Source organism: Linepithema humile, chromosome 6 (genome assembly GCF_040581485.1).
Source record: "Linepithema humile isolate Giens D197 chromosome 6, Lhum_UNIL_v1.0, whole genome shotgun sequence".
Taxonomy (NCBI): domain Eukaryota; kingdom Metazoa; phylum Arthropoda; class Insecta; order Hymenoptera; family Formicidae; genus Linepithema; species Linepithema humile.
The window spans coordinates 2,749,745-2,777,178 of NC_090133.1; the positions used below are offsets into that span (position 1 = coordinate 2,749,745).

Below are 27,434 nucleotides of genomic sequence, written 5' to 3' on the forward strand. Positions count from 1 at the left end.
GAACGAGAGATACTTTTCATCCGCTATCGATATGGTAATTTTAAATTACAGTTTGATCGCAAACGCGAGATCACAGGTAACTCGACGCCATCCCTAGAAGCGGTAGCAGCTGAACAGTTAGCCAGTCAACCCACCAACCCCCTATTCAATGTCGCTACAATAATAAACCACCTCGGTTATCTGTATTTCTGTATTTCCCTCAGGGATTCTCGGCACATATATTCAGGCATTGAGGCCAAGTTCAAGCTATATATATCGTTCTATAACGGCATTTTGTCTGTACGTTTATACCTTCCTATACAGTAATAATACGTTGCTCGTGTCTATCGGGATTTCGTAGAACCAATTGCCGTGAGAAATCGAAGGCACGCGATTATATTCTTGCGTAAATCGTGCGATTTGACGATTTTAACGCTTCGACGATTTTGAAGAGGACACGCGTATATTTCCAAATATATGCAAGAAAATATAATCCGCGGCGTAATTTGGTTTATTACTAATTTGCGTTGGAATAAATTTGAAATTGAAAATCGAGACAAGCGCGCACGTTATTTCCGCACGATGTAAGATTGAAAGAAATGCGATTGAATGCGATTCGACTGACCTTTTTCTCGGTGAGCTTCTCGCATCTCCTCATCTTACAGATTTGATGGCTCTTGTCGTTCCTGCATGGCGCGCATTCTCCGCAATTGTCCTTCCGCTGGCATCCTATGCACTCCCCGCACCGTTTTCGTTTCTTCTTGGCCGGCTTGTCGCCGAGACCGCCGTCCCCATCGCCGTCGGTCATACCACCACCGAGGTGGTGCACGCCGCGGTTCGCGGTGGACGACACAGCGGCGACCTGACCGGAACTCTCGTTGCCGGTGCCGGCGCCGCCGCCGACACCGTCTTCCGATTCCATGGAGCCCGCGCGGATTTTTCTACGCTCCTTCTTACGGCCGTCGATGCCGATCGGCCGCGAGGTCGGCGATGAGTCCAGCACGGTCGACATCGGGTTTTGGAAATTACCATGATGCAGTTGCGAAAAGTCGGGGGGCTTCACCACCGTCAGCACCGTGTGATGTGGATGACCCGACGGAATGCCCTGACTCGTGCCCAGAATCTGTATGTGACGCTCGTCGAGTAGCTGCGGCTGGAACGCCGGGACCTCCCGCGCCTGCACCGGCGCTGGCACCAGGGGATAGCCGACCGATCCGCGATGAGGATGCGGCGTCGGCAGCGGCGTGCCAAGCGTGTGGAAGCTCGGCAGACCGATGGCCGACGTAACCGGCGGCGAGTGCGAAATGGATGCCGGTGACAATGGCGTGAGCGCCGTCAATTGAGGCTCGGCTTCGCTCGGCGCGGTAAACTGGCTGGCGAAGCTTGGCAGACCTTCGACACCGCCGCCTTTAGATTCCCAGGGTCGATACTGACTGGCCAGGATCACCTCGCCGCGGGAGTCGATCAGACGACCCGTCAGGCCCTCATAGTAACCATCCCAAGGTGGCAGGCCCACGCTGATGTCCTGCGAGTGGAGCGTCGTCAGCGTCGTCGAGCTGTCCATCGTGTTGTCGCCGGCGAAGCTGCTGAAGGGCGGCAGATGCGATCGCGCCGACAGGTCGCCGGTGCCCATCGTGCCCGGCGAGGTCGCGACCGCCACCGGAGGGCTCGTCGGGACCCTCTCGGTGGCGACGACCTCTTTCGTCACCTCGGCGCTCATCTTCTCCGTGTCATCGCGATCTCAACCCCCTCGCTCGCGCTCAATGGTCCTCTTCTCGCAGATCTCGCGCCGCGATGTCGATTCTCCTCGACGCTGCTCCTCCGTTCGATCCGAAGGCGGACGAGAAATTATCAAGTCTTTTTCGAAGAACATATAACGAACGAACTTCTTGCACGCGACATTGGCGCTTCTCTCGCTCTCTGATTCTCTTTCGCGCGATCCTACAGAGATCCGATCTTCTGTAAAGATCGGATTCTTTCGCAGACAACGCAGACGAGTTTGAAAGTTCCAGAATTCAATTAGAATTCAAATAAAGATTCTTCGATGATAAATATGAAAATTTAAATGTGAGGAGCGGAAGAGTCTCGATGCTGGCTGTTGGTGCAAATATGATCTTTATTCCAGAACTGAAGAAAATTCGCACACAAACTTGATCGCGAGTGTCAGTCTATCGACAACGCTTGTGTCGATCTCTCGATAGAGCACGTAGTCCTCCTATTTTGCGTAATTGTCTATTGGTTCTTGAATATGCTCGCTCTCTCGTTTTCCCGCTTACACTCTATTTCTCTCGCTCTCTCGCGCTCTTTCTCTCTTTCTCTCGCTCTCGCTCTCTTTCTCCCTCTCCTTGTCTCTATCTATATCTCTAGCTCTGTGTCGTTTTGTACTCAACAGGTTTAGGCTACGAACTGAAGTAGATCGGTTGCTCCGGGAGTGTTCGAGCGAATCCGGCTGATTTCTCCCTTTGTCTGTCTCTTCTTCCTTTCGCTTGGCGAAAATCTGTCACATGACGCGTCCAGTTTAAAAAATGCACTTATTTTTATATGGCTATTTCTATAAACCTCTACAAAACTGTGTCGGCTGGCTGCTTAATTAATCGGCTCTGACGAGGGAAACGGTGCGTGTCTCACTATTATTTCACTTGACGAGAGATTATTGTTACTCGGTGAATGATTAATAGAAAAAATGGTAGATTCTTTGGTTTACGGTTCTGCTCTCGCGCTGTGTTATTTAACTCGTTTTTCCTTCTTTGCTTCTGCTTCCTTCCGTTTTAGGTTAAATGCTGCCGTTTACAATCGTTTGCATTTATTTTTAAGAAATTTATGGATTAACACTGCGTGCCTAAAGGGTTATTATCTCAAGACAAAATAAACGTTCTAAACCCGATGTTATATATATAAAATAAATCTTATTCTATTCTACTCTACTCTACTCTCGGGGTGTGTGAAGTTAGCACCCCGGAATAAAAATTTCATAGTTCAAGATTTCATAGAACAAGATTCTGATTAGAGTTCTAGCTTCTTTTCCAAGAGTTCTAGAGTTCTACTTTCGCTCTTTCTTTCTCTGTGCTTCTCTATGTTACAACGATCACTTTCACCTCGTTTTCTTCCTCGATTTGGCACTGGTGGACTTGTTTATTTATTTGCTTGTTTGCTGGTTAATATTATCTTCCTCCCTTCGTTAGATATATTTTGTACACTTATTAGATAATATAGCTCTTTATCTTTTGTCTTCTTCTGAACCTAAGCTCATGGGATATCTTCTTTTTTGTGTGTTCTTTACGTCAATATAAACATACTAATTACATATTTTTTTCGCGTTTCGTAAGAAAATAGAAATCACTTGAGGTTAATGTGGCTTGTTAGAAGGCGGTTGATTTGTACGATCTGAAACAGCAAGCAGAAGAATTTGTTTGTTAGAAATTTGTGCTGCGTGTTTTAATTGCGAAAAAAAAAAAAACAAAAATTATTCGTACGATAAAAGGGAATAGCGTGATCGACGTTAAAGTAATTAGTCAAACAGAGATGCCGCGTCGTGTATCGCGAGCGGAGAAATCAGCGGAAAGGAGGAGATGCACGAATTAGCAAATGCGTTGTATGTCACGAGAGAGCGTGAGCGCGCACGTGACGCGAGACTATATGAGAATGTGTCACAGACGTTGCTTATAATGTGACCATTGCTAAGCCAAGGCTACTATTACGTTCGGCGTGTTCGCGCGCGCAGGGACTCGTATGCTCGCTTTGATATCCGCGTACGTTGTGCCTAGCCGTTTCATTCACGTTGCTTAGAAGTCTGACGATGGCTTTGAACTTGTCGCGTCATTCTGAGTAGTGCAACTCGATCGAAGACAGTAGAGATGGATATACCGTCACCGGCGAAAATTTTCGCGACGATCCGTTACTTTCAAAAATGGAAAAACTTGAACTTATTTTCTGTAAATGTGCGTGTGTGTGTAACGTGTATATATTTAATCCAAATAATTGAATTAACAAAGTATAAGAATTTCCATCTCTATTAAGTTAATCTTTAATTTATTTTTAAAAAAATACTGAAGATATCTAAACAGTTCTAGAATCTATTATCATTTAGCTTGTTCGTGCTCGTGCGAGTTTCGTTACCATCGTCAAAAATCGTACTAGTCCACCATAAAATATCGATCGATGTTCGCTCTCTCGTTCTCCAATTGCTTCTCTTTCTCCTATCCGTCTCTTCCCTTCTTTCTCTTTTCCTCTCGCACGCAGTCACACATACAGCGTTAAACTTTTTCACAGGGTCGCAAAAACAGCACCAAACCATTATCGGAGCCTTTTTGTGTGAAATAAAAATAAAATAAAACAAAAGGTAAAAATTTTAAGAAATAGCATTACAGTCAACAGTTGGATTGTTTGCTACCTATAACATAGAATCTGACGAAAATAGACTTGTTTCTGTTTCGCTACCCCGTGTGTGTATGCATGTAATCTAGGTAACATACATGCGTGAGCGCACGCGGCGCTTTCGCAGCGGAGCTTTCGCAAAGCATGCAGATATATAACGCGTAGAGCGATAGCTCTCGCTACGTAGCGGTCGCTTTTCCCACCCCAATATCCCCTGCCGCCTCGTTTTCCGCCCCCAAACTGTAATAGCTTTACAGCTGTGACCGCGCGGTGCTTTCGCTATCGCTGGGAACTTGCACTGTCGTTCGGCCAGCACTTTCGCTCGCAACTCGACCTTGCGCGAGACGCATCGACTATGTCGCGCTGCACGCAAGTTTATCTCGCTCTGTTATTGACACGAAGAATTAAAATACTCAATTCTACCAGATTAATTTTAACAGTTCCATATTCATTCTCCGGTTTCTTTTTTCAAATTTGCAATTCAGTATTTGTTCATTTGCTTTTTCAAACTAATAAATAAATATGCCTATAGGCGTTTATACATTATTTATAAACGTATAAATTTGTATCTTGACTCTGCTCTAATTAAACATACATAAATAACAAGATATGTAGACTTTAATTAATTAGATCGATTAAATTTTTGCGCGAAGAACTTTCGGATGGCTTTCGTCTCAGCAATTGAACTTTGTTAATGTCCATAAATCTTGGTCTAGACTGAATATCGCGAACTTTAATCTTTAAAGGTCGCGAAACTCGACGTGCCGATAGTGTACGCATAAACTCTGAATGGTGGCGTTATTCTTTGTTCGAAACAACCACTTTACACAAATCGAGCTGTAGAATAACACTGATAAAGATAAATTCGAAAAAATTCTCTTCTCCGCAACAAAGGAAAAGACATTGTAAAATACATTTTGATTATTAATTATTTAAGATAAGTGGCAATAATAAATCTCTTTTCTTTAATATCGTAGCTCGTAACATCTTAGCAAATTTATTCTGCGGAATAAATTTGTGGAATATTTTAAGCCAAAATATTTTTTTTTTATTATAGACGTAAGAATGTTTGTGATCACCCGTTAGCTCGCCATCTCCGGTTGCACTTTCGTCGAATCGACTGTAGGTGCATACACAAAAATTCAATACCACCGTCACGTCATATACAGGGTGATCTAAACAAAATAATATATCAATCGCAAGTCTTTATCATTTTTCTTCGATATCTTTCCGAATAAACATTAATGACTTCATCAATTAACTACATGTTTGATATCATCATACATATTTATCAAATCATTGTTTGTCAAATCATTGCCAATCACTGCCAAATCATTAGATAGTGAATACATAGTACAAAAAGACATGAGAATAAATGATGCTATTATATTATTTCGTAAGAAATTTTGCCCCGATAACTCTTCATTTAATCCTCTTTATTTTCTCCAACATCGGAATTTAAAGAATTATTATCGTCAGCCGCCGGTAGAATATTTTTCATCAAGAAACTATAAAATTCCTTCAATTACAGAATGTACGCACTGAGGTATAAGTAGGACACCCTTTTTTGGGACACTATAACTACGACAGAGAACGAGTCGTTTGCGGATTCTTTCGTTCGTGGCGAAGCGCAGGACGCAAATTCCGAGAAGCGCATATAAACCAGCTGCCATAGAGACCCGGAGATTCCACACGCTTGGAATTAATATTAGCCATGCGTCGCTAACGGAAACGTCGCCGAGAAAAATCGCACCCGCTCTTTGCGATACTGAATTTTAATCGTAACGGAATTCTATCAGATTAGCACGACAAACGATTTCGACACGTCGAAAAGAGAACGATCTTGCGTGTATCTGTCGGCGAATTTTGTAATTTAAATTCTTGATACCTGTATTGCTAAATATATAATAATTTTTTTAAAGAAAGACATTTGTGGACGAAGTATAAGAAGAGATTTATGCAATTTATGATTCTTTAATGACACTAAAGTAGCTGCGAACAAGAAGCAAGTATTTCATGGCAAACTTCTGTCATTACTAACTCCAGTCTGTCTTTCGAGATGCAAGCACGTATCATCAGGCTTGCTGTTTCTCGTGCATCATGAAAGAAAAAGATTAAAACGATTCGTGCGCCATTTTTGCCGCCGCGTAATGCCGAAATTAGCGCGATGCCACCACGAAAAAGCGGTTTAACGCACGAGAAAGAGAAAGATGCGCTTTAAGTATGCAAGTTGGATTTGAATCTTTCAAAAAATTCAGATTTCATGGGCATTTCTCTGCTGCGAAATTAAATTGGATTAAATCGGAATATATCGCTATTGCCGAAAATATTATTTTCAAATTTTTTTTACAAAACGCTCTTTTATCTTCTAGTGATGAAATTGATTGGAAAGACTTGGAATTAGCAGAATTTTGGATAATTCGCGTAATCGTAAAACTATCAAAATTTTAATTTCGTGATTTAAAAATTAATCATTAATTTAAGAGAGAGATATGGAAAAAAAATCATATTCTGACCACGTTCTCGATGCAGCTCGCCGCGGACGAATAGACTGTGCATACACGAAGGGCCGGTACGTGTGCGCGTGCACATCCGTGGGACCTTGAATCAAGCGGCCTTTGTCGCGAGAGAGCCGAAGAGTCCGGCTGCCCGCGCGCGCGCGCGCGCGCCCGGCATCGCGAGGTCGGCGAAAGTGTACCCGAAGCTCCTTTTTTGCTCGCGGCCGCCGCGAGCGGCGCTCATTTTTGCCCTCTTTCTTCTCTTAAGCTAGCTCGGAACTCCCTGGAGCGACGGAAACGGACGTACATGCGTTTATTATTAGATTTTGACTCGCTCGATCCTGCCCGAGCGCCACGGATAAGCTAATGATGACTGCACGGTGTCTCAACAATGATTGATCGGAGTAACGACAGTGGACACTATCGGCGGCGATGCGCGCGGGTCGATATGAGCGGAGAACAGAAATCGAAATACCCGTCAGAGTCTCGCGCTTAAGTAAGCGCACGGCGAGACTTTTCTATACATATGTTTAGAATTTTGAACTGCCACAAAGTGAAATCAACGTTTACAAAAGATTTCGTTAAATTGTTGCATTGTGTATTGAAAAATTTCTGTACAACAGGACGTTAAAATAAAATACAAAATACAAGTTAAACCACGGTGTAGTTGATTTTGTTGTGGCGGTTCTTTACAAATATTATCAATGTTATAAGTTGTCGTTTACTTGACAGTTGCAATCTCGTCTCTCCTCGTGTCTCGTGCTTTTAATGATTTTCCGCAACGGAGACCGCGGCTTCTAAGCAGGACCCTACCTCGAGAGTCGGTTTCAATATTGTTCGTGTTGGAACCTCTCTTGTAACGCTTAACCGCAACCGATCGGACGGGCATCGCTTCCGCGTAATTATTTTTGCCAAACTCCAACTTCCTCGCGGTGCTTAGCGAACCCAAACAGATCCTTCTCCCACCACCTCTCGAAATTTCTCATCGATTCTCACGCCAGCGCATCCCGAATCGCGCGGGAACTCGCCGCGAAAACAAAGAAGCCGCGCTGCGAGCATCGATGGATCACCCCGCGGGTGGGTGAGCCAGCGTGTGCGGGGGTGAGAGAGGATCGGCACTCCGAATCGCGCGTCCACCCGGCAGGCTAACGGACGAGGTCACTTGTTGCTGTCCAGTTTTGCGCGGTACCGTTGAATTTGCGACGTCCGGTTGCGGCTACCGATGCCCTCTCCTTCTGCGACACGAAAAAAAATCGGTCGCGGGCGAAATCGTTTGACGGCGTGCGCGCACACATACGCGACGCATTCGACCGCGCACTGATTCGCGCGCCAGCGCACGCATGTTCGCCGGCCGGCCGGCTGCGCGCTCTTCGTGTATGCATATATAGGGTGTCCCGAGTGTCTACCCGGGCTATCTGACGGCCGTGAAAAGGGACCGGAACGGCGAGAAGGAGTAGAAAGCGAATCACCAAAGTTGTATTCTCGGGAGAAACTTTTTTCGACGAATTTTGAGACAATGTTTCTTTTAAGAAGCAAATGAAGGATATTTGCATTGCGACAATGTACAATATCGACTGAATACACTCGAAAATGAAGATGCGACCCTATATGCATTGCGTGCGTACACGTGCGCATGCGTTCTCTCTCTCTCTCTCTCTCTCTCTCTCTCTCTCTCTCTCTCTCTCTCTCTCTCTCTCTTGCTCTCTCTCTCGTAAGATACCGCAAAGTACGTCGTAACGACGTTACGAGCATCGCGTACGAGAGCCGGTCACACGCTCGTTTACAAACGACGATGACGAGGAGATGTACGACGACGACGACGACGACGACGACGACGACGACGACGACGACGACGACGATGACGACGACGACAACAACGACGGCGATGAAGAAAACGACAACCAAGTACGCGACGACACGCATCGTAAAACACGCATATCTGGTGTAGGTGCGTAACGGTTCACGTTAAGGGTAGGGGACAGCAAGAGCGTGCAGGGGTAAGGGGGCGGGGATCATCGCGAGGGGGGGACAGGAGAGCTTTCGCAGCGTTAAACCCACCCACACAAGCGCGCGATATCGGAAATGATATAAAATTGCGTCGAGCGCGCCGCTGATATTTAAATTGGTTCGCTAAACCACGGATTAATGCGCGCAAACGACGTCCGAGCCCACGCACGGGCTTCGAAAAAGAGTACAGCGTGAAAAAAAATATTACGCAGCTAGAATAAAAGATAATTGATTCGTCGACGAAACAATCGCAGATTTATTTTCTCTCTTTTTTTCCAATGAAAATTACATTCTCCGTTTTTAAGCAAATTGACGTTCTGCAATAAAAAATTAAGACGGTTTCGAAACGATTATCATAATATGCAAATTAAAATTCTGAGATTGAAAAACCACCAAAATCTTTCGAAAGATCCGACTGAAGTATCGACTAAAATTTAGAAAACTTAAAATTGAGAAAATTAAGTTGATCAACCGTTGGACTCGACATTAACATCAATTTCTCAATTTGTTGTTAAGATGCGATAATTTATTACATACGATCTTTAATGATTGAAAAATGCGTTTTACATATTCGAACAAAGTTACATGCAAGCCGACCGATGAAGACAAACCCGGACGAGTTAAATGCAAACCGAAGGATTGTCCCGTAAATCTTTCGCCGCTGTTCTTCTCACTGGTATTTCTTGTTCATTCGCTGCTTCGATCCATTCCATCGTTCCTCCGGGTGGAGAGAACAGTCGAAATCTTCCCCCTTGCCCGCACGTCTCAACCGCGAGAAAGAAATATTGCCGTAGGTTAGCCGTGCAGAGCAGCACGGCGGTTTTAAAGTTTTTGACCAGCGGTTCTAAGGTTCACTTTAGCACACCGCACCTTCGCAATGTTTCTTTAATATTTTTCTTATTTATATTTCCTAGTAAATTTATACTTTACCAGCAATTTCCATTACTCGTTCGCACAAATAGAACTTTCAATTTGAAAATCAATAATATTAGTTGATTTAGAGACACTTTGACATTATTGACATTATTGACAAGTTTTTACCCTCGCCTTTTGTTTTTTAACAAGATCAAAACTGATCGTTATCACTGTCCGAAAAACGATTACGGTACTCCAATTTAAATAACTTTGACGATTATTTTTAACATTCTTATTATTTATGTTCTGTCAAACAAGCGCGTATCGATTTAATGTCAAATTAAGCAAAATTTTGCAATTGCTCGGAACTTTACGCGGATATTACACGAATGACACATCCACCGAGCGACTTGAAATAAAAGCTCAAGCGAAAACTGAAACGAAAGGCGATATCAGGGCCACGGAGAAACAAGAGTCCTTTGAATCCTGGAGCCGGGGCCCATTCGCGCGGGTAAAAGCTTGCTGACGGAAACGGAGTAATGCATGGTTAAGAACCTGTTTCCCACACACACGCTGCATGCGTAAGGCGAGCCTAGGTAGAGCGGATTTTCGGGGAGGGACGTGTCTGTCGTCGTTGTCCCGGGACTCACACGTCTCGACGGCGACGCCGGCGTCGGCGTCGGCGGCACACGGACACGTTTCTCGTCTGACGCACCGCGAGACTCGTAAAACTTTCGCAGCACGATACGTGCATGCCGTGTTCGAGGACACTACCGTGCAACGCCGGCGGCAAGCACGGGAGGCGTTGACGGCGGATAGTAGATTGGCGGTGGTGGTGGTGGCGGCGGTAGTGGTGGTTGCAGCAATACCACTGGTGCCGAGTAGTGGCGGTGGTGGTGTAACGGTGGTGGTGGTGATCCACCGGTGATGGCGATGTTGATGAATAGCGGGCCGATGTAGATGAAAAAAAATGTGCAGCGTACCCTTGCAGCTTCCGCGTAGTCTGCTCCGGTGTCCTGCTTCGAGGACATTTTCACGCAACCGGTGATCCAATGATCCGCGTGTACGCGGAATAAATTGCTCGCTGGGAAGCTGCTCGATGCGCCGATGGCTTTTTCAAACAATCTCCAACCGACTTTTCTCTTCTCTTTTTACGAGAATTTTATAATTCTGCCGATAATGATTTTTTATTCGTTTCGGTTTGCATCCTGCCGCAATTTCATTCCGAGTTGCATCACGCTGCATCTTTCGCAATTATTACAAATTTCGGCGCCACACCTCACTTGCTTCGGAGGAACCGCATCGTCGCGCACCCTATTCCTCCTCTTCCTTTCACCGCCCGTTCCTTTTCCTCTTTCAGACGTCGAACGGAGACGTCCGGAGTTCTCCGAACGAAAAGGAGAGTGATTCTGCACTCTCTCTCTCATTGTATTCGTCGTCAAATGGTTGCAATCTGCGTTTCGCGATGCTCCGAAACTTGCAATCGCGTCGCGTTGATAACAACCGCGGCGGTAAGCAACATTCTGTAGTTTCTCGAATTTTATGAGTACATCCAAAGATTTTACGAATCGATATTAATTTTTTAATAATAATATCCAATTATAGACTCTTTTTATTAATACAAAATTCACAAGTTATTATTAAAGCTAAAACCAGAGCTAAGAGCACGGTCTTTGTGCTCGAACCTAACGTTTACAATAGTATAAACTCGAAAAAAAACGTTTCGGCCTTGGGCTTAGGCCATCCTCAGTGCGGAAGATTACATCAAAAACGAATAAAAAAAACAACAACCTCCTTTGTATGACTGATTGGAACCAACAAAAATACTAACTAAGAATCATGTATTACATCTTATTGAAATTGTTAGAACTAAGTTGCGCTTAATTTGATGATTGATTATATTCGTTTTTGATGTATGTATTTAATGTAATCTTTCGCACTGAAGATGGTTTAAACCCAACACCGAAACGTTTGTTTTCGAGTTTATACTATTGTAAACGTTAGGTTCGAGCACAAAGACCCTGCTCTGGTTTTAGCTTTAATAATAACTTGTGATTTTTTATATTAATTTTTTTACATCAATAATTGTTCACAATTTTCTATTTTATTTATATTTTTTTTTTTAATTTTAAGTTTAATAATTATAAAATTTTAGCAGTTTCCGTTTAGATTTTTTGCAGCTATTCTGAATCACATTTCGTTTCCTCATAATCGTCGTTTTCTTTGTTCTTTTCAGATCTTCACAAATCCTAGCCACCACCACTCACGCAGTTTTACTTCCTAATTTCATATACGAACAATAGATTTCTCTTTCTCTCTTACCTTATTTCTCTCTCTCCCTCGCTCACTCTCCTTCGCTTTCAATCTCACTCTCTTCTCTCACAAAATTCAAAATTTATGAATAGAGCACTCGATCTTGGTTGGACTGTCAAAACTTTTTGCTACGATATGAAAAAGATCGAGTGCGCTATATAAATTTTGATTATCCAAAAAAATTGGACATTTTCAGATCTTACAGCAAAAGTGTTCTTTCCGGGTGCACAAACATACGAATAAACTCCTCGCCTATACCGTGTGACTTACACGCTAGGTGACCGCGCATTGGATACACAGGGAAGAGGGAAACACAGAGTACGCGCCGGTTGGCCGCTCGTGGCACACGACTGAACTGAAATGATGTATCTCTCTACCTTTGGTTTGGCGCGTTGCCGTATTTTGAGCGAGAATCAGCGGTTAGATTTTCGGTTAGTACAGTGCTCCACTCGCGACGAAATTCCTACTAGCAGTCTTTGTCCGTGTTGCGTGGACTCTAACGCGGAACGCTCGTTTGCAGCTGCCCGCCTTCTTCCTCTTCTCGTCTCGTTCGGTAATGGTCGGAACTATTCGGAGTTAGTCCGCAATGGCGGGAACTCAGGACAGGACTTTGTAGCACAGGACCAATGTCGACGAGGTGGGGAAAAGGGGGCAGCAAGGGTGGCAAAGGGCCAGAGAGAGGGGATGATTACGATCTCGTGTTGGTCTAACGCGTGTTACTTGCACGTGCTGTACGGAGAAGAAGCGGGGTAAGCGGGGTAAAAAGGGAGGAGTCCTTCACGGATGGGGGTTGAAATTTTACGCACGCGCGTCACAACTCCTGGTGAAGGGAGTTGAAAGCTGAAGACAAGAACATGATACAAAAATTTCAGTCGGATACAAGACATCAACAAGAACTATCCTAGCTATTAGATCATACCGTATAATAAAGAAAATGTTAGAAATAGCGGTAAGTATTAGAAAAAACAATTTAGAATATTATTTTACTTCAAATAAGGAACGAGATTAATTATTCCTAATTCTTATTTTCTAATTCAAGATGCGTTAGATCTATTCGGTTTTCTTGTTTGAAATGCAATCGTTTCAATTTTCCTAATATTTAAATTAGTAATAAATAAATTCCTATTCCTAATATTTAAAATTAATATTATATATGATATTTTAATTAATATTTATTCCTATTTCTAATTTTTTTCTCTGTTGAAATTCTGAGAATCTCGTAAGGCAAATATTACATCATGAAAAAGATTTATGTGAAAAGTAACACGAATTGGAGAGGCTGTGCAGAACGAAGGCGCGCACATTCTCTGCTAAAAAAAAACCATTATAATTATTAAAAGTACTTTTTCAAAGATTGTATTATTAGCTAACTAAGAATATTTGTGAAGACTACAATTTAAAAAATGAGTGTAAAAGTCGCATGGCGATATCCGCGTGAAAATATTGAGTTGCTGACTTGATCGAAAAATTCTTTTTGATCTTTTAAGATTCTCGCATATTCTAAGATGTTCTAAGATTTTCATCGAATGACGAAAGATTTTTGTCGAAAAATTCTGATCAGTACAATAGAATTTAGAAAGACGAATTTCAATCTATAGATGTAGCGCATCCTGCGTTAGCTCTTCCGCTCTTATACCATTAAATTTGATTTGTTAAGAATTTGTACGATTTATTTCAATAATAATATAATAATCTCAATCTGAATATGCAATATGAAAATATGCAATATCAATATAAGCATTCTCCCTTTATCATCTCCTTTCGTCTTCGGATTTTCGACTATCGAACGCTCAATAGAAATTTGATAGAAATTTTAATACAATTGATCTCATTCCCTTTTGCTCATGCTTTCCTCCCCTTCACGGAATTACGCTCCAATTTGCGAGCAGCTCGGTTCCTTTTCCGGAACTCGTAAAAAAAAGCTCGTAAAACGTACCTAGGCCTCGGGTGCTTTCATCCCCGAAACAACCAATCGCGACCCTCGGGAAGCCCCTACTACCCTTCTATCTCGAGCTAACGATTTATTTCAGCGACCTCTTGGATTCGATATCAACGACTTTTCGGGCCCCGGGGCAAAGCGTATCTATAGTATAACCCTTCCCGCGAATTTCTCACCTTCTCCACCCTTCCCCTTTTCCTCGAGCGAGCGATTTCGGAAGCCGAAAAGTCGCGCGCGGCAACATTTCATTCCGCGCAAATGGAGCAACTTCGATCTGGCCGCGTTCAGAGCTTCGGTTATGTCGAAATGTACGCCGCGAGATGATAATCTCGTCGTATTTCCAAGCACGGAAATCTCGCTTTCCTTACGCGTCGTTGCCGACTCCTCCTCGCATGAGGGTAACAAGATGTTTATCCGAGGTGTTCATGTACAAGACGCAGATACGGGCGTAATTTTTTCTTTCAACGAACTGCACACACTGCGGGTACATTCATCGTTTTCTTGATGCGTTTTCTACATTAGTCAAGCCAGATGTTAAGTAACGCAAGAATCCGAATCTCGCGCAAGATTTAGATTAATATTTGGCCAAGTATTCGTTATCACAACGAGATATCACAAAGTATTTAAGAGTTAATTTTAATATTAAATAAAATCTTATTTTTGCGCCAAAACTAAGATATATTTGAATTATAAACATTAATATTGCCTCCAATCTACGCGATTGACACTAGAACAACCAGATATATTCCCATTACTAAGCATTCTTTCGACTTTTATGCGTACGGTTAAAAATATTGCAATTTGCACGCATCGAAAACCTCAGTTAATGCGCCGAGATCGGATTTACATGACAATGGCCAGTTGCATGCAGATATAAATTAATACGTATTCTTCTTTCGGTGGAAGAATAGCGGATCACGCTAGCACGCTGTGTCCCTTTCGGACATAATGACGCGGCCGTTTGATAAATCACCTCCCGACCCTAGATCGCGAACTAGATCACGTTGCACTCAATCAAGTCTTGTGCTCGCAAAAAGTAAATTTGCGCACAAATCCTTACGAGAACATTTAACATGAACTATATCTGTACGTCTTACATAAGCTCTTTTAAGCGGAAAATAAGGCAAAGGACTGGTCGGCTAACAGGTAAAAAATTATTTCGGATATAGTCACTTTGATGACCTGCCTCGTTTATTATGTCTATTCAAAATGCTATTGATATTTTCCCAAAAGGTATGGGAAAAATGTCGAAGGCCAACAAAGGTAGAATTTCTACCAACAAAGTAAGGTACAAATCTTGATTCAGAGATTTTCTATTCTTAGTGATTCTCAAGTTTTAAGATCGAGTTAAGGCTCGAGTGTATCGGCTAAAAGTAATGTTTTTGTGAGGAGATAACAGATTAAGAAATTTTCATTTATACACATGAAACTTTTAGCTAGTCTAAAATGCTATAATCTGATATGTATATTAAACTATACACTATGTATTGTCGTATATATGACAGCAGTGTATTGATTTATTTATGAATTTCTAAGGTTTTCTGTAAGGTAAAGTCTTAAAGGCATCTAAAAGATATCTTTTTAGACATTACCTTTAGTCTTTATCTTTAAAAAATGTAATTTCTTAAGAGAATTGATTTACGCTCGAACCACCTTAAATCGTTTTCTCATTTCTTCCTAAAAACATTTTCCTAGCAGAATTTGTATTACCTTTTGATATTTTTGTCCTACTTAGTTACGTAACATCAGACTGATTTCTAAAATAATTTAATGTTGACAGCCCGTCAAAGTAAATGCTTGATGTTATTTTCTCAACATGGAAAAAATTGTCATTTTTTGATAAGCCAACTTAAACCAAAATTAAGCTGGAAAGTAGTTTAGGAGAATCTACTCTTTCGTTTTCAACAATATAAAAGTAAATTGCTGAATTTAAACATAGTGGAACGAGCCGTGAAGATACACTTTGCCGCTCGAATTTTGCGTTTGATGCTAATCGTTGAATAAAAATGTATTCAAGCGCACATTGTGTAAAAAAAGAGTATGTACAAAAACCTAATTAGCGAAAACTTGTAAAATGCAAAAGAGATTCTTAAGATCATAAGCATTCTAAATTAGCATTCTAAACAGTCAAGTCTAGATAATAAATATTGTACAGCCTTCATATATATTTTGGGACATAACACCGACGGATACTGGTCACTATTTCGTTATGCATCCAAGTCCCCCCCCCCCCGAAATTTGTAAAAATGTTAAATCTATGCCAATCAGCGAAGAGTTCGTGACAGCTAGAACTAGAGTTCTAAAATCCTGTTTCGACTAATGCGACACAATTAGTCTCTTCGCTCTGTTTTTGGAAATCTTTGAAAAGCGAAAAAGGGAAATTTGCTGAATTCATCATATCACAGTTCATTTTTTCTCTCTATATATTCTCATACACCTTGAAACAAAAATTTGCAAAAAGGGAAATTTGTTGAACTCGTCATATCACACTTCATTTTTTTTCTCTATGTATTCTCATACTCTTTGAAACAAAAATTCGCACTGTAATAGATTAACTTCACTAGCATTGTTTATTGGTTGTAATAATACATTGACTAAATTCTAAAACATTTTTGTGCTTAACTTGCGTGGTTAATTTTCTATGTGTTCATGTGTGTGCCTATTTAGCTCTTCAAACAATTATCCATCAGTTGAATCCTTTTTTTGTCGAATCGCAACGTCATTAATAGAAATTTATAACGTTTTAACAAAGTTTATAACGTTTTAAGTGTAATTCAAATGATTACGTTTTGAAACTGTTCACGAAACATGGATCCACTTGTCACTTATTAATTTCGTCTTTAACGCTTCTTCACGAAATAGCTATAACTATATTGCATCGAATGATGAAGATTATCTCAATAGATTGCTATTTTAAAAACTTTAACAAATTTGAATATAAAAAAAGTATAGTTGCATTAAAGAACAGGTAGTTGCATTGAAGAACATTGCTAAAATAAGTTAAGTTTAAAGAGAATATTGAAAAATATAAGTAATTTACAATCAATTTCATGCATTTTAAGTTAAGTTGGTAAAATTGACACAGGTTTATATTTAAGAAAAGAACCACTTGCTTCTTAGGTCACAACTAATTTGAACAAGAAAATTTTTGGTCACCTGTGGAGAAGGTATAGTGTATTCGAAGCTAATATCTGCCGATACAATAATTTCCATACCTGGAAGAACATGCATAGAGACATATGTATAGAGTTTGCGGATTCTAAAACTCAAGTCTCTAAAAAGAAATCCATTAAGAAACATTCTAAAAGATTTCACAAATCCGACAAAAAAAGTAACAAATCATGCATAGCTATACAGAATTCTCAGTCAGTTACCAATTAATAAATATCAGTAATCTTTACTCGGTATTCCAATCATCGAGTAAAGATTACTAAAAATTTATTTAATATTTATTATGTTTATCATCTAAGGCCCTACGCACAATAGAGAAAATATTAGGAATAAGAATAAATATTAAATATTAGGAAGAGCAATTTGGAATTATTGCACTTCAAACAGGGGAATGGAATGGACTAATTATATCTAATTCTTATTTCCTAATTCGTGATACGTTAATCCATTTCATTTTCTTGTTTTGAAATGAAATATAATATCAATTTCCAACTTCCAATATTTAATATTAATTCTTATTCCTAATATTTTTTTGATTGTGCGTAAAGCACGTAAAACACCTTGCGCACGTTCTCGCGTCAGCGCCTGTAGATCGAAAACCGGTGGCAGATTCGCCGGTAAAGAACGCAAGTGTGAGGGTGCAAAGGTTACTCTAGGCGTCCGAGCGAATTGGGAATCACACAACCCCCTGTTCTCTCTCGTGTTCTCCCTAACGCGTAGCATCTTCGATGTAGTGGCCTGCCACTGAATTATCCCAGCCAAAAGGGTTCAAATGCTCTTTTTTCTGCCCTCCTGCGATAGGGTAATAATCGGAGTAGTAGGACATTCGATATTTTTAAAAGAGCGTAACTGATATTCCGCGCACATTTTCTCTCCACCTCTCTTTACTTTTATCTAGAACCAGTAATAACTACTTTATCTAAATTATTATTTTACGAGCAGCGATTCTCAACAAAGTTTCGAGTAGATCTTTCCATTTTCTTTTCACTTTCTACAAGGGTCAAATAAAAAGTTCTCACAGAGATAACACTCAAACTTCAACGATATATAGAGTCCAATAAATAAATGTTGCAAATACCGTTAAAAAAATAAAATAAAATAATGCGCAAAATGCGATTGCAATGCCGCTATAGCTGGCGCAATTATTCTCCTCACAGCAAAGTCATTAAAACTTATTTTCATTATGATGGTCGAGTAATCGCAGTAATATCGCGATCGATACTTTCTTTCGCCGAGGCTCGTTAGAAACATCTGCCGCGTCCTGACGCTGTCGTTCTCGCGAGCGGCTGCGAAACATCAGGACAATTTCTGTGCATTGTCCTTTTCGATTGTTGATGTCCTTTCCTCGTCTGACAATGAGTTATTTTCTCAAATTTCAATTTATGATACTTTTAATGCCAATGATATCGACACTGAATGCGAGCTGATGAATTGTGAAATTAATTTACATATCTTCAAATGTTCGATAAATTAGGCTCCGTACACAATAGAAAAAATATTAAGAATAAGAATAAATATGAAATATCAGGAAGAGCAATTTGGAATTATTTTACTTTAAACAAGAGAATGAAATGGATTAATTATTCCTAATTCATAATCTATTCCATCTTCTTGTGTTGAAATGAAATAATTCCAATTTCCTTTATTCCATTAAGAAATATTAATTTTCTTTAATGTGCGTTCGACAATATTCATTTTCAAGCCGAAACAGCCTTCAGAATAATAAAAAATAACAATTTTCCTGAATACAAAGCACAAAATGTTAAACTACAAAAAGTCAAAGTATCTCTGTATTCTTAACAAATTATGTTGAATAAACAAATTTGGTAAAATTTTGCCTTTAAAATAATAATTCACAGGATCTCACGAAATACTAATCTTTATTCTCTCGTGTTTGACAAAGAGATGTGCAGCGTGACATTGTTTTCCAAAAAAAGATGTCTCAGAATAACCACGGCACGCTCACGAACGGGAAAGTAAACCGAACAGAAAGGTCGTTTTGCAAATTTCGTAATAATTATTGAGATATTAATTAAAAACATTTCGCGAATGAGTGCACGTCTTCTCGCGCAGCTAGATTGTATGTTCTAGCCGTGCCAGCGGTAAGAATATCGCACGGTAACGAAAAGTAAAGTTTTGCATGCGTGTTATTATACTTTCGTCTTCGCCGACCAACCAAACTTTTCGCTTTACACTCCTCTATCTGCTCATAAGCGTTGTTGTGGTTATTCTGAAACACTCTGTATAAATTAAATATTTTTTCAGACAATGCAGACAACCCTATTCTGTATTCGTGCTGTAATTGCATGCGCGAAATATCGATTAAAAGATTTAAAACGTTTAACGATCGTGTAGACTCGTCGTCATGTGTGCCACGTGCTCGCAATACATCGCGAAGTTTACGGGGCATCGATCGTCCTCTGCACGCGGTCTTTCGCGGGTCTCGTCGCGGCACGTCGCAGGAGGCTGTCCTGCGCGCGTATGCGTGAGCATTCGCATTCGTATATATGTGCGTATGCGTGCGTGCACACGTTCGCGCGCGCGCGTACTCAGGGCACGCACTTACGCACGATCGGCGCGCGGATCGTTCGCTCGTTGTGCGTGGCGCGCGCTTCGTTGCCATGACGACCGGTGGCAGTGCCACGCATTGATCCGCAGACTCCCGCTCGCTCGCTCGACGGTGCGTGGAGTCGAGTGCGTAGAGACGCGACGGAAAAAGGAGAGGAGAATACGCACACACAAGCGTACGCATGCATATACGAATACATACGCATGCATGCGACACGCACGCACGCACGCATGTATGCACGCACGCACGCACGCACGCATGCGGAGAGCCAGGCATCGGGGATAATACGCGTACGAAGCAGCACGTCGGGCTTCCTCGCTACGAGGCTTTCTTTCGTGTTTTATAACGACGATTTAGAGCGCCGTTTAGGCTATAGCTTGTAATTATTCTCGTCTCCGAATACCGAACAGTAATTATTAATTTTTTGAAGTGGAATATATTTTTAATCATTTCTTCACTTTTTGACATAAAATTTTTAAATACATGTTTAAGTGATATTTTAGGAAAAGAATTGAAACCATGTACAGCCAAAAAATTGGTTCTTTCATCTCTGAAAATTGATTCGGTTCTCTAATTTCATGTTTTCACGCATTATCGCTGAATAGTCTCGAATCTGTCATTTTATATTTTTAATCTCCAGATTTTCTTTTTGCTCCCCTATTTTCATCTCTCACATTTGTTTTAGACTGAAATAACTTTGTAGAAATAAGATGTGCGCTTCGCATCGTTCAGAGCTGTTTGCAAAAATAGCTATTGTGAAATGTAAATAAAAGTAAATTAAAATTTAATTGCAGTCATACGCGGTTTCAGTATCGCAAAAAAATGTATTCTTCAATATTTGATACGTTCTCAGCTTTCGATTTTGAATGAAACGAAATCTGTGTCCGAGTTCTTCCCCGTGAAGATACAATTCGAGGTAATAAAATCGCGTCGCCGCGCTGCGTCGCGCCGCGCCGCGCCGCGCCGCACGCGGTGTCGGTCAGGCAGAAGCGGCAATGGATGAACGAAAAAGGGTTAGCTTCGAGATTAAAAGGAAGTCACCCCTTGCCCCTCCCTTCTCATCTCTCCATCAATCACAATTATATCCTCTCTCTCCCCTGCTATCGTTCATAATTACTGCTCGTGACTTTATCCCGGCGCTCGAAGCGGTCGGCAGACTCGGTGTAGTGCGAGAGAAAAAGAAGAAGAAGGGGGGGAATATGGGTGCTGCGTGCGAGACGGAGAACACAATCGACTTTTGGCACAGAGATTACTGTAAAACTCTGCGTCGGGGGTGGCAGAAATCTCGAGAAGAAAAAAGTTTCGAACCCTCCGGCCGTAGTCGCGAGACTCGTCGCGGAAACGGAAGAGCAAAGCCGCCATTGCTTCTAAAAAAAAAAAAAAATGTCTCCACCACGCCACTGCAAGCTCGCCAATTTCTACTCGGACGGAGCGATAAAATATTTTGTCGACGGCAATTGAAGCGCGATTACTCCGGCACATCCTATATGCAGTTCACTTTCAGTAAATAATGTCATGGTATTCGATGACGCAGAGCACGCACGGTACATTAAGCGCAAACGGATGAACTTACGTCACATTAAAAAAATTGTTAATAAGTAATCAAGGTCGCTTTTTTATGCAAGTTTGCTTGGAAAAAAAATATCATAGGTAAAGTCATGCCGTCAGCGCTGACCTTACGCAGATTTTTCACACGCATTAAACTCGATTCCGTTCTGGTGTATTTTCACTGGCGATTAATTCGTCGAATGGATACCGCGACGGTGCCTATTAATCGAGCTGTTTCATGAAAGTACGCGGCGCGACTGTTGTAAGGTTTTACGGTGTAAATCGCGTCACAAACTTGACCTATCTGACCGCGTGCGCTTAGAATGGCGTGAAAGCGGAAATGGGTCAGACGGGATTTAATTCAACAAGGCGCAGTTTCAAAGCGACGCGTGAATCAAAATTAACGTGAAATCTCCCGTTAAATTAACACATGGCACATATATGTGGCACAGCTTCTCGAAGTATGTGTTTGATAGATTTTTGTAAATAAATTATTCGGCGCGGTACGTGCGCTCCGCTCGTCATCTTGCGAGTGGTAGGGATCAAAGGTGGGCTTCCTCTTCCTGAAACGTGACATCTGGATGCCGTGAATCGACTCGGAATCTCGATTTAATCTCGCGGAGACCCCAGATGCGAAGCAAATTGCAACAACTGCGGTGGATTATCGCGGTGCCACTCGGTATGTTCACGCACACGAAATATACGCCAAATATATTGTTATAATTTCGAAAAAACACCTACTTTTATCGCTAGATATGATTAAACCGCGGAGCAGAATTGAATTGAATAGAAAAATTGAATCGATATAATTCATGAGAATTCTGTTTTGAACAACTTGAAAAATTTCCTGCAATTAGGGATTATCTTAATCAATACGCCATCCACCGCTTCGCGTATGATATGCACGTTATCGCAGGACAACCTCGCTTCTCAGCGGAAGGCCCCTTCGTCCGTCGCTAGCTCGCACACGCTTACACGCGTGCATATAAACGGAAACCCTTCAAGTAGCCTACCATCCACCTCGTGTGTACAGACACTTCTGTCACGCACGAGTGGAGGGAAACGCGTAAGGTACAAGTGCACGCGTATAGGCACCGTTGTAGGTGCACCGCGTTGCACTTACATACGCCTAGAATTCACCCCTCTATCCGCTGGACGCGAAGGGATGCCGAGGGGGATACGGGGCGGCTCTCGAGCGGGTATGAGCCGTGGGTGTATGCGAGAGATCGCGTTTCTCCGAGCGGAAAGGAATCTATATAGTGGGAGAGTGCGAATCTCCGGGGCGCACTAAATGTTTCTCTCTTGGAAAACGCGCTTTACAGCGATTTTTTTTTCCCGTGAAAATGTTACACGCAAAAATTTCGAAACCATCCGCTTGCCGATGAAACGGCACTCGACATTAAATATTTATTCGTTAAAAACATCGTCATCGCGCGCGGAAATCACGAGTGAGACACTGCGTATTGATGTTACTAGTTTGCAGATTCACGTAATTCGTCGGAACGCGGCGTGAAAAGAGTGTCGCGTTGCTTCGCAATATTTTCGCGGAATCTGCGCGTGTTTGACCTCTAGTTGTTCTCCCCTGGTTATACCTCTCCTCGTCACCCGGTTTTCATCCCTCTTTTCATTCGTCCCTTCTTTCCCAGCCAATCGAAATTTTTTATTTTATGCCTTTCGAATCCCTTGTATTCCCCGTACATTTAGTGTATCCGCCTTCTTGATAAGGTGTTACGATTAGAAATAGAACAATACTGCGCTCCACGCAACATTCTGCTAGCGAAGGAATCGATAAGTCATTTAGCAAAATAAACTGTGGTAGGAATTGATGCTTGTCTATTTTACGCAACTTTAAATATGTTATTTTTCAAAGCTTGTAAATATTTTCATTAAAAATACCACATTTTTCTACAAAATTATTTTACAAGGTACAGTTATTCCACAATCAAACAATTTATTTCTTTGTTTAATCAGGTTTTGCGTAATACTGAAATCCCAGTAAGTAAAATGATAATCGGTATCGGCTAATTGACAACAAATTTGATTAAATTTGCTATCAATCTGCTAGCATTGTTAACATTCTGCTATCTGGTAATAATAACAATTTTTCGTTATATTGTCTTTATTACTCATTTGTATATAAATAATACATAAAAATCTGCTTTTAAGTTTCATTATATGATATAAGATTCCTCTCCTCGTTCTCGCTGGAAAAAAGTACTTATTGCACAAATAAACTGAATCGTAACATTTTAACTATTTATCGAGATTAATCCCTAAATCAAATATTTATTCCTTCAACTAAAAGCAATGCTTATTAACAACAATTATATTATAAAAACTGATAGATCCATACTAATCTAATACTACGCATGCCGTCTCTCTCGTAATTTTAGAATTCTGGGAGAATCGAGGATGCTTAAAAAGTAAAAAAAGACGCATCCAATGATTTCCACTCCAATCAATAATATAAAAAAAATATATTTAAAACTAAAAATGCGAGACGTAAGTATAGAATATTTCTCGTTGAAAGCCTTTTTGCTTATTCACCGCTAACAAATACAATATTAATATTTTTATGAATAGATTTGCGCCCGCTTGCAATTCGCTAATGTGCAATTAACAGATGCAACAAAATAAACTACATATTGATAATGCTTATCCGTCTCTACTTTAACGCCGCTGGTAATGTTGAAACTTGCTCGGGTACGCATCGTTCATAGAACGCTGTATTACCGGTGCTCGCTTTCAACGCTGACGCGAGGCGTGCTGCGTTACGATACCGGATTACGATCGTAAAAAAGACGACGGTTACATGTAATTACATTCAGCAGTTTATCCTTGACAGAATAAGTCGCATAATATATAAATTAGTGATTAAACCGTTCACTAATGCGACACAGCTCGTTTGCCGTTTTTAGTAATTTGGTATGATCTGGCACATGCAGCCGTGTGGAAACCAGAACACGTCCGTATAAAGTCGATTCCCGCTTCCCTCGAGAGCGACTAATCTCTTTTGCACGAATTGCTGTTGACACCTGCTCCTGTATCCCTCCGGTATGGAGCATATACCGTTGCATTCGTCATTCCTAAAAACAGTGGAGTGTTTTTCATCTTTTTTCTCTTTCTTTTCCTTCCTGCTCTTCGGTTTTATAAAAAAAAAACGTTATCCGAATATATCAGCAATCTCAAAAATTAATCAGGGACCATTTGAAACTCTTGACTTGAAAGTTGGAATAATCGCAAATTTGCAGGATATCTCCAAGATACTCTCACAGGCAGTTCATATTCGAATTTTTATTATTACAAATCCAGTAAGCAAAATGTCAGCAATGTTGGCAAATTGACAGCAAAAATTGATCAAAATTGTTAATAGTCGAACGATGAAATTTATCAGCAACATTGATCAAGTTTGACAAGAAATTTATCCAACAATTTGGACCAACAATTTGTCTACTTACAAGCATTTCTCGCTTTTGACGAGCTGCGTGTATCTCTCCTGTCCCGGAAGATTAACAACATACATCCAGTTGCCCTGATTGTTTAAAGCGGCTCTCGGAGCGATATATTGCTCTTGCGTGGGGCATATGGTGATGGCGTCCGTATTCGACTGCCTCTTCACACGATCGCCCTTCAGTTTCCCGTATCCCAACAGAGGATTCACGTGATAAGTTCGCGGCGCTATTTTGTCATTTCTCAAATATCTGTTGTTTGATATAAAATTCTATAAATATGTCAAGCATAAATTATTACTCTGAAACACCTTCGTAAATTATGTACTACCTATTCGTCAGCCATGATTGATTCGGCCCAAATACGCTCGCGGGATCCTGCGAATAAGCGGGATCGGTTTGTCGCTGGATATTCTGTTGATACTTGAGCGTTACGTCCGGGAGAAAAGGATTTCTCTGCGGCTGCGACGGTGCAGAGTATTTATAGCTGCAATTTAATTAAAAATCTGAACATGGGCGCTAATATCATTTTATTTCGCTTGTGCCATCATTTAAGCATACTCGACTTTGTATGAATAATGAATAAATAATTTGACACTGATGCGACGTACATATCTTACCTGTGGTAGCGGCTGCTATTGGACGGAGGTCCGTATACCGAGGCCGGCTGTTCTCTCAAAGGAAGCTGCGCATATAATTGACTATCGTCTTGTCGTGGATAGTCATAGCCTTGATTGTAATCCGGAGGAGAACTTGCAAATGTTAATGAGAGATGTACAGCATACCGTTAACAATCGAATTGACGTCGATTACGCGTCAATGAGTTCCGAGAGAAATGCCACGAAATTAACTAAAGTTTCTTATACTTATCTGATGGTAATCTTGCATTAATTTTTTCCTTATCAATTACATGCGTATTTCACGATGTTTCAAATATATTGTAGATATATTTCAAACATATAAAATAATATACCTATAAGAGTTGAAGCTGTGTCGAGATTCGTCTCGCAGCGCGGTGCTAAAGTCAAAGCTGCATTTGTCGACGAGAAACTTGATGAGTTGTCTAAGAAGAAACAAAAACAAAAATTGTTACGTCTCCCGAGAACGGAATACAATGTGTCGGATGAAAAAAGGTGCGATGCGTTCTTTTTATGCAAATGTTAAATGCAACCTTTGACCGGCGAGTCTTGCAGCAACGCGTAATCGAGGTCTGACTATTGTGTCCGCCGGACGACCGAGATTTGTCTTCACAAATGTTGACAAAAACTTATTTACGCAGGTGCGTTCTCAATTGGGTACGTTGCGTAACGATGTTAGACCTATGTAAGCATCGGCGAGGTGAGATGCGTATACGTTTGTTTGCGACAAAATAATACGTGGCGCGTAGTGAACGCTAGGCCGATTCAAGTCAAGTTAGCGATTTGACATCTCTGACACTCTAATTGACAGATCGGGTCGTTTGCACGCACATAATTATCAGATGTGGCAGCTGTCACAGCCACAAGTTTCTCCAGTTACTAGAATTATTCAAACCTGTTAAAGCGACCTGCGACCTTATCGCAGCCTCGTTGCTTTATCATATTCAACAGAATACAACGCTAGAGAGTTCTAAATATCTACATAAGAGGTGTATAAATATTCCTCCGACAAATATCCATTTTACACGCTCCATCGGAGGTTTGTTTTGCGCTGAACATTGCTGATTTATTTCAAGAAAACCGTGCGATACGTTCGTTTCGTCATTTGCCCGTCCGCTTCCGCAAGCGCACGTTCAAACAACGTGCGCGACTCATCAATGTTCGACGAATGTGCGCGAATATCATTCACGCATATATTCGGCGTATGTGCGAAAGAAGTGGTTTGCTCAGTGAGGTGGAAATGTGTGAGGAAGTAACGATATTCGGCGATTCGCATTGTAACAGGCCCGATAATTATCCAACGCGTATGACCGCGCCAAGGCCACGGTCACGGTACGCTGAACAACGATCTCACGGACGTTCTTACATTACATAGTGACCGCTCACTTTACGTAACTCTTAACTTCTCCGAGATAACGCCGATAGCGTGAAAGTGCGCAGGAAATTTGGGAAATCGATGCATCATTCGTGTGAAAATGGAAGAAAGAGCATCTAACGAGCCTAACCATCCTATTCTCCTGTTTAACCGCGACATTGTTCCGCGAGCTAGAAACCTGCGAGCAAAGCGAGAAAAGAATTTTTTTTTCTTTCACGAGCGAGAGAGTCCCCCGCATAATTTATTGTGTAAGCCCGCCAAGGTAGACCTGTGCTTTCGAGAAACGAATTCTCACTCTGAGAAAGAGAGTTTAGCGCACTTTCCCCTCCAGAAGTTTTTCTCGACACGCGTGTCGGCGTCATTCGTATGCATAGACGAAGGCGGAAGGTGGACACGGCGGACGGCGAAAGGAATATCAACAATTGGAAATGGGTCGACCGGCCGCGGATTTCCACTTGTTGCGTTATCTCGTCGGCGAACTCGACAGCGAATAATTCAGGAGGGAAGTCCACTCACCGGGGATAATGATCCAGGCTCTCGCAGAAAGTCTGCCCCGGTGACGCGCAGCGGGGGGTGTGTCCTGGGGGCGCGGGCACGAAGGGCTCGTACTGCGGCCGTCCGGGACATCCGTACTCCGTGCAGGGCTCGCCTCGGCTGACAATCAGGAAAAACTGTGAACGCACAAATGACAATACCGATGAAAATAAAAAACAAAAAAA

At 41.5% G+C, this 27,434-nt stretch overlaps 2 protein-coding genes across 7 annotated transcripts in view; both read right to left on the reverse strand.

Annotated features, from left to right (window-relative positions):
* The window catches only part of LOC105670607 (methylcytosine dioxygenase TET-like), a 61,213-nt gene extending 48,159 nt beyond the window's left edge, over positions 1–13,054 (reverse strand). The window contains exons 1-2 of one of the 3 annotated variants that reach the window (XM_012364213.2): positions 12,404–13,054; positions 605–3,363 (exon numbers count right to left, since the gene is read on the reverse strand). In XM_012364213.2, coding sequence (XP_012219636.2) covers positions 605–1,699 — 1,095 coding nt within the window. In that variant the 5' untranslated portion in view covers positions 1,700–3,363; positions 12,404–13,054. The other 2 variants (XM_067357386.1, XM_012364212.2) reach the window with 2 other exon arrangements.
* A 10,300-nt stretch (positions 13,055–23,354) lies between these two features.
* Positions 23,355–27,434, reverse strand: part of LOC105670610 (protein spaetzle 5-like) — a 122,330-nt gene continuing 118,250 nt past the window's right edge. For all 4 annotated transcript variants that reach the window (XM_067357431.1, XM_067357432.1, XM_012364219.2 and 1 more), the window contains 6 exons: positions 27,232–27,386; positions 25,676–25,765; positions 25,323–25,454; positions 25,034–25,189; positions 24,712–24,954; positions 23,355–24,339 (listed from right to left, as the gene is read on the reverse strand). In XM_067357431.1, the coding sequence (XP_067213532.1) occupies positions 24,168–24,339; positions 24,712–24,954; positions 25,034–25,189; positions 25,323–25,454; positions 25,676–25,765; positions 27,232–27,386 (948 nt within the window). In that variant the 3' untranslated portion in view covers positions 23,355–24,167. The remainder of the gene's footprint in view (positions 24,340–24,711; positions 24,955–25,033; positions 25,190–25,322; positions 25,455–25,675; positions 25,766–27,231; positions 27,387–27,434) is intronic.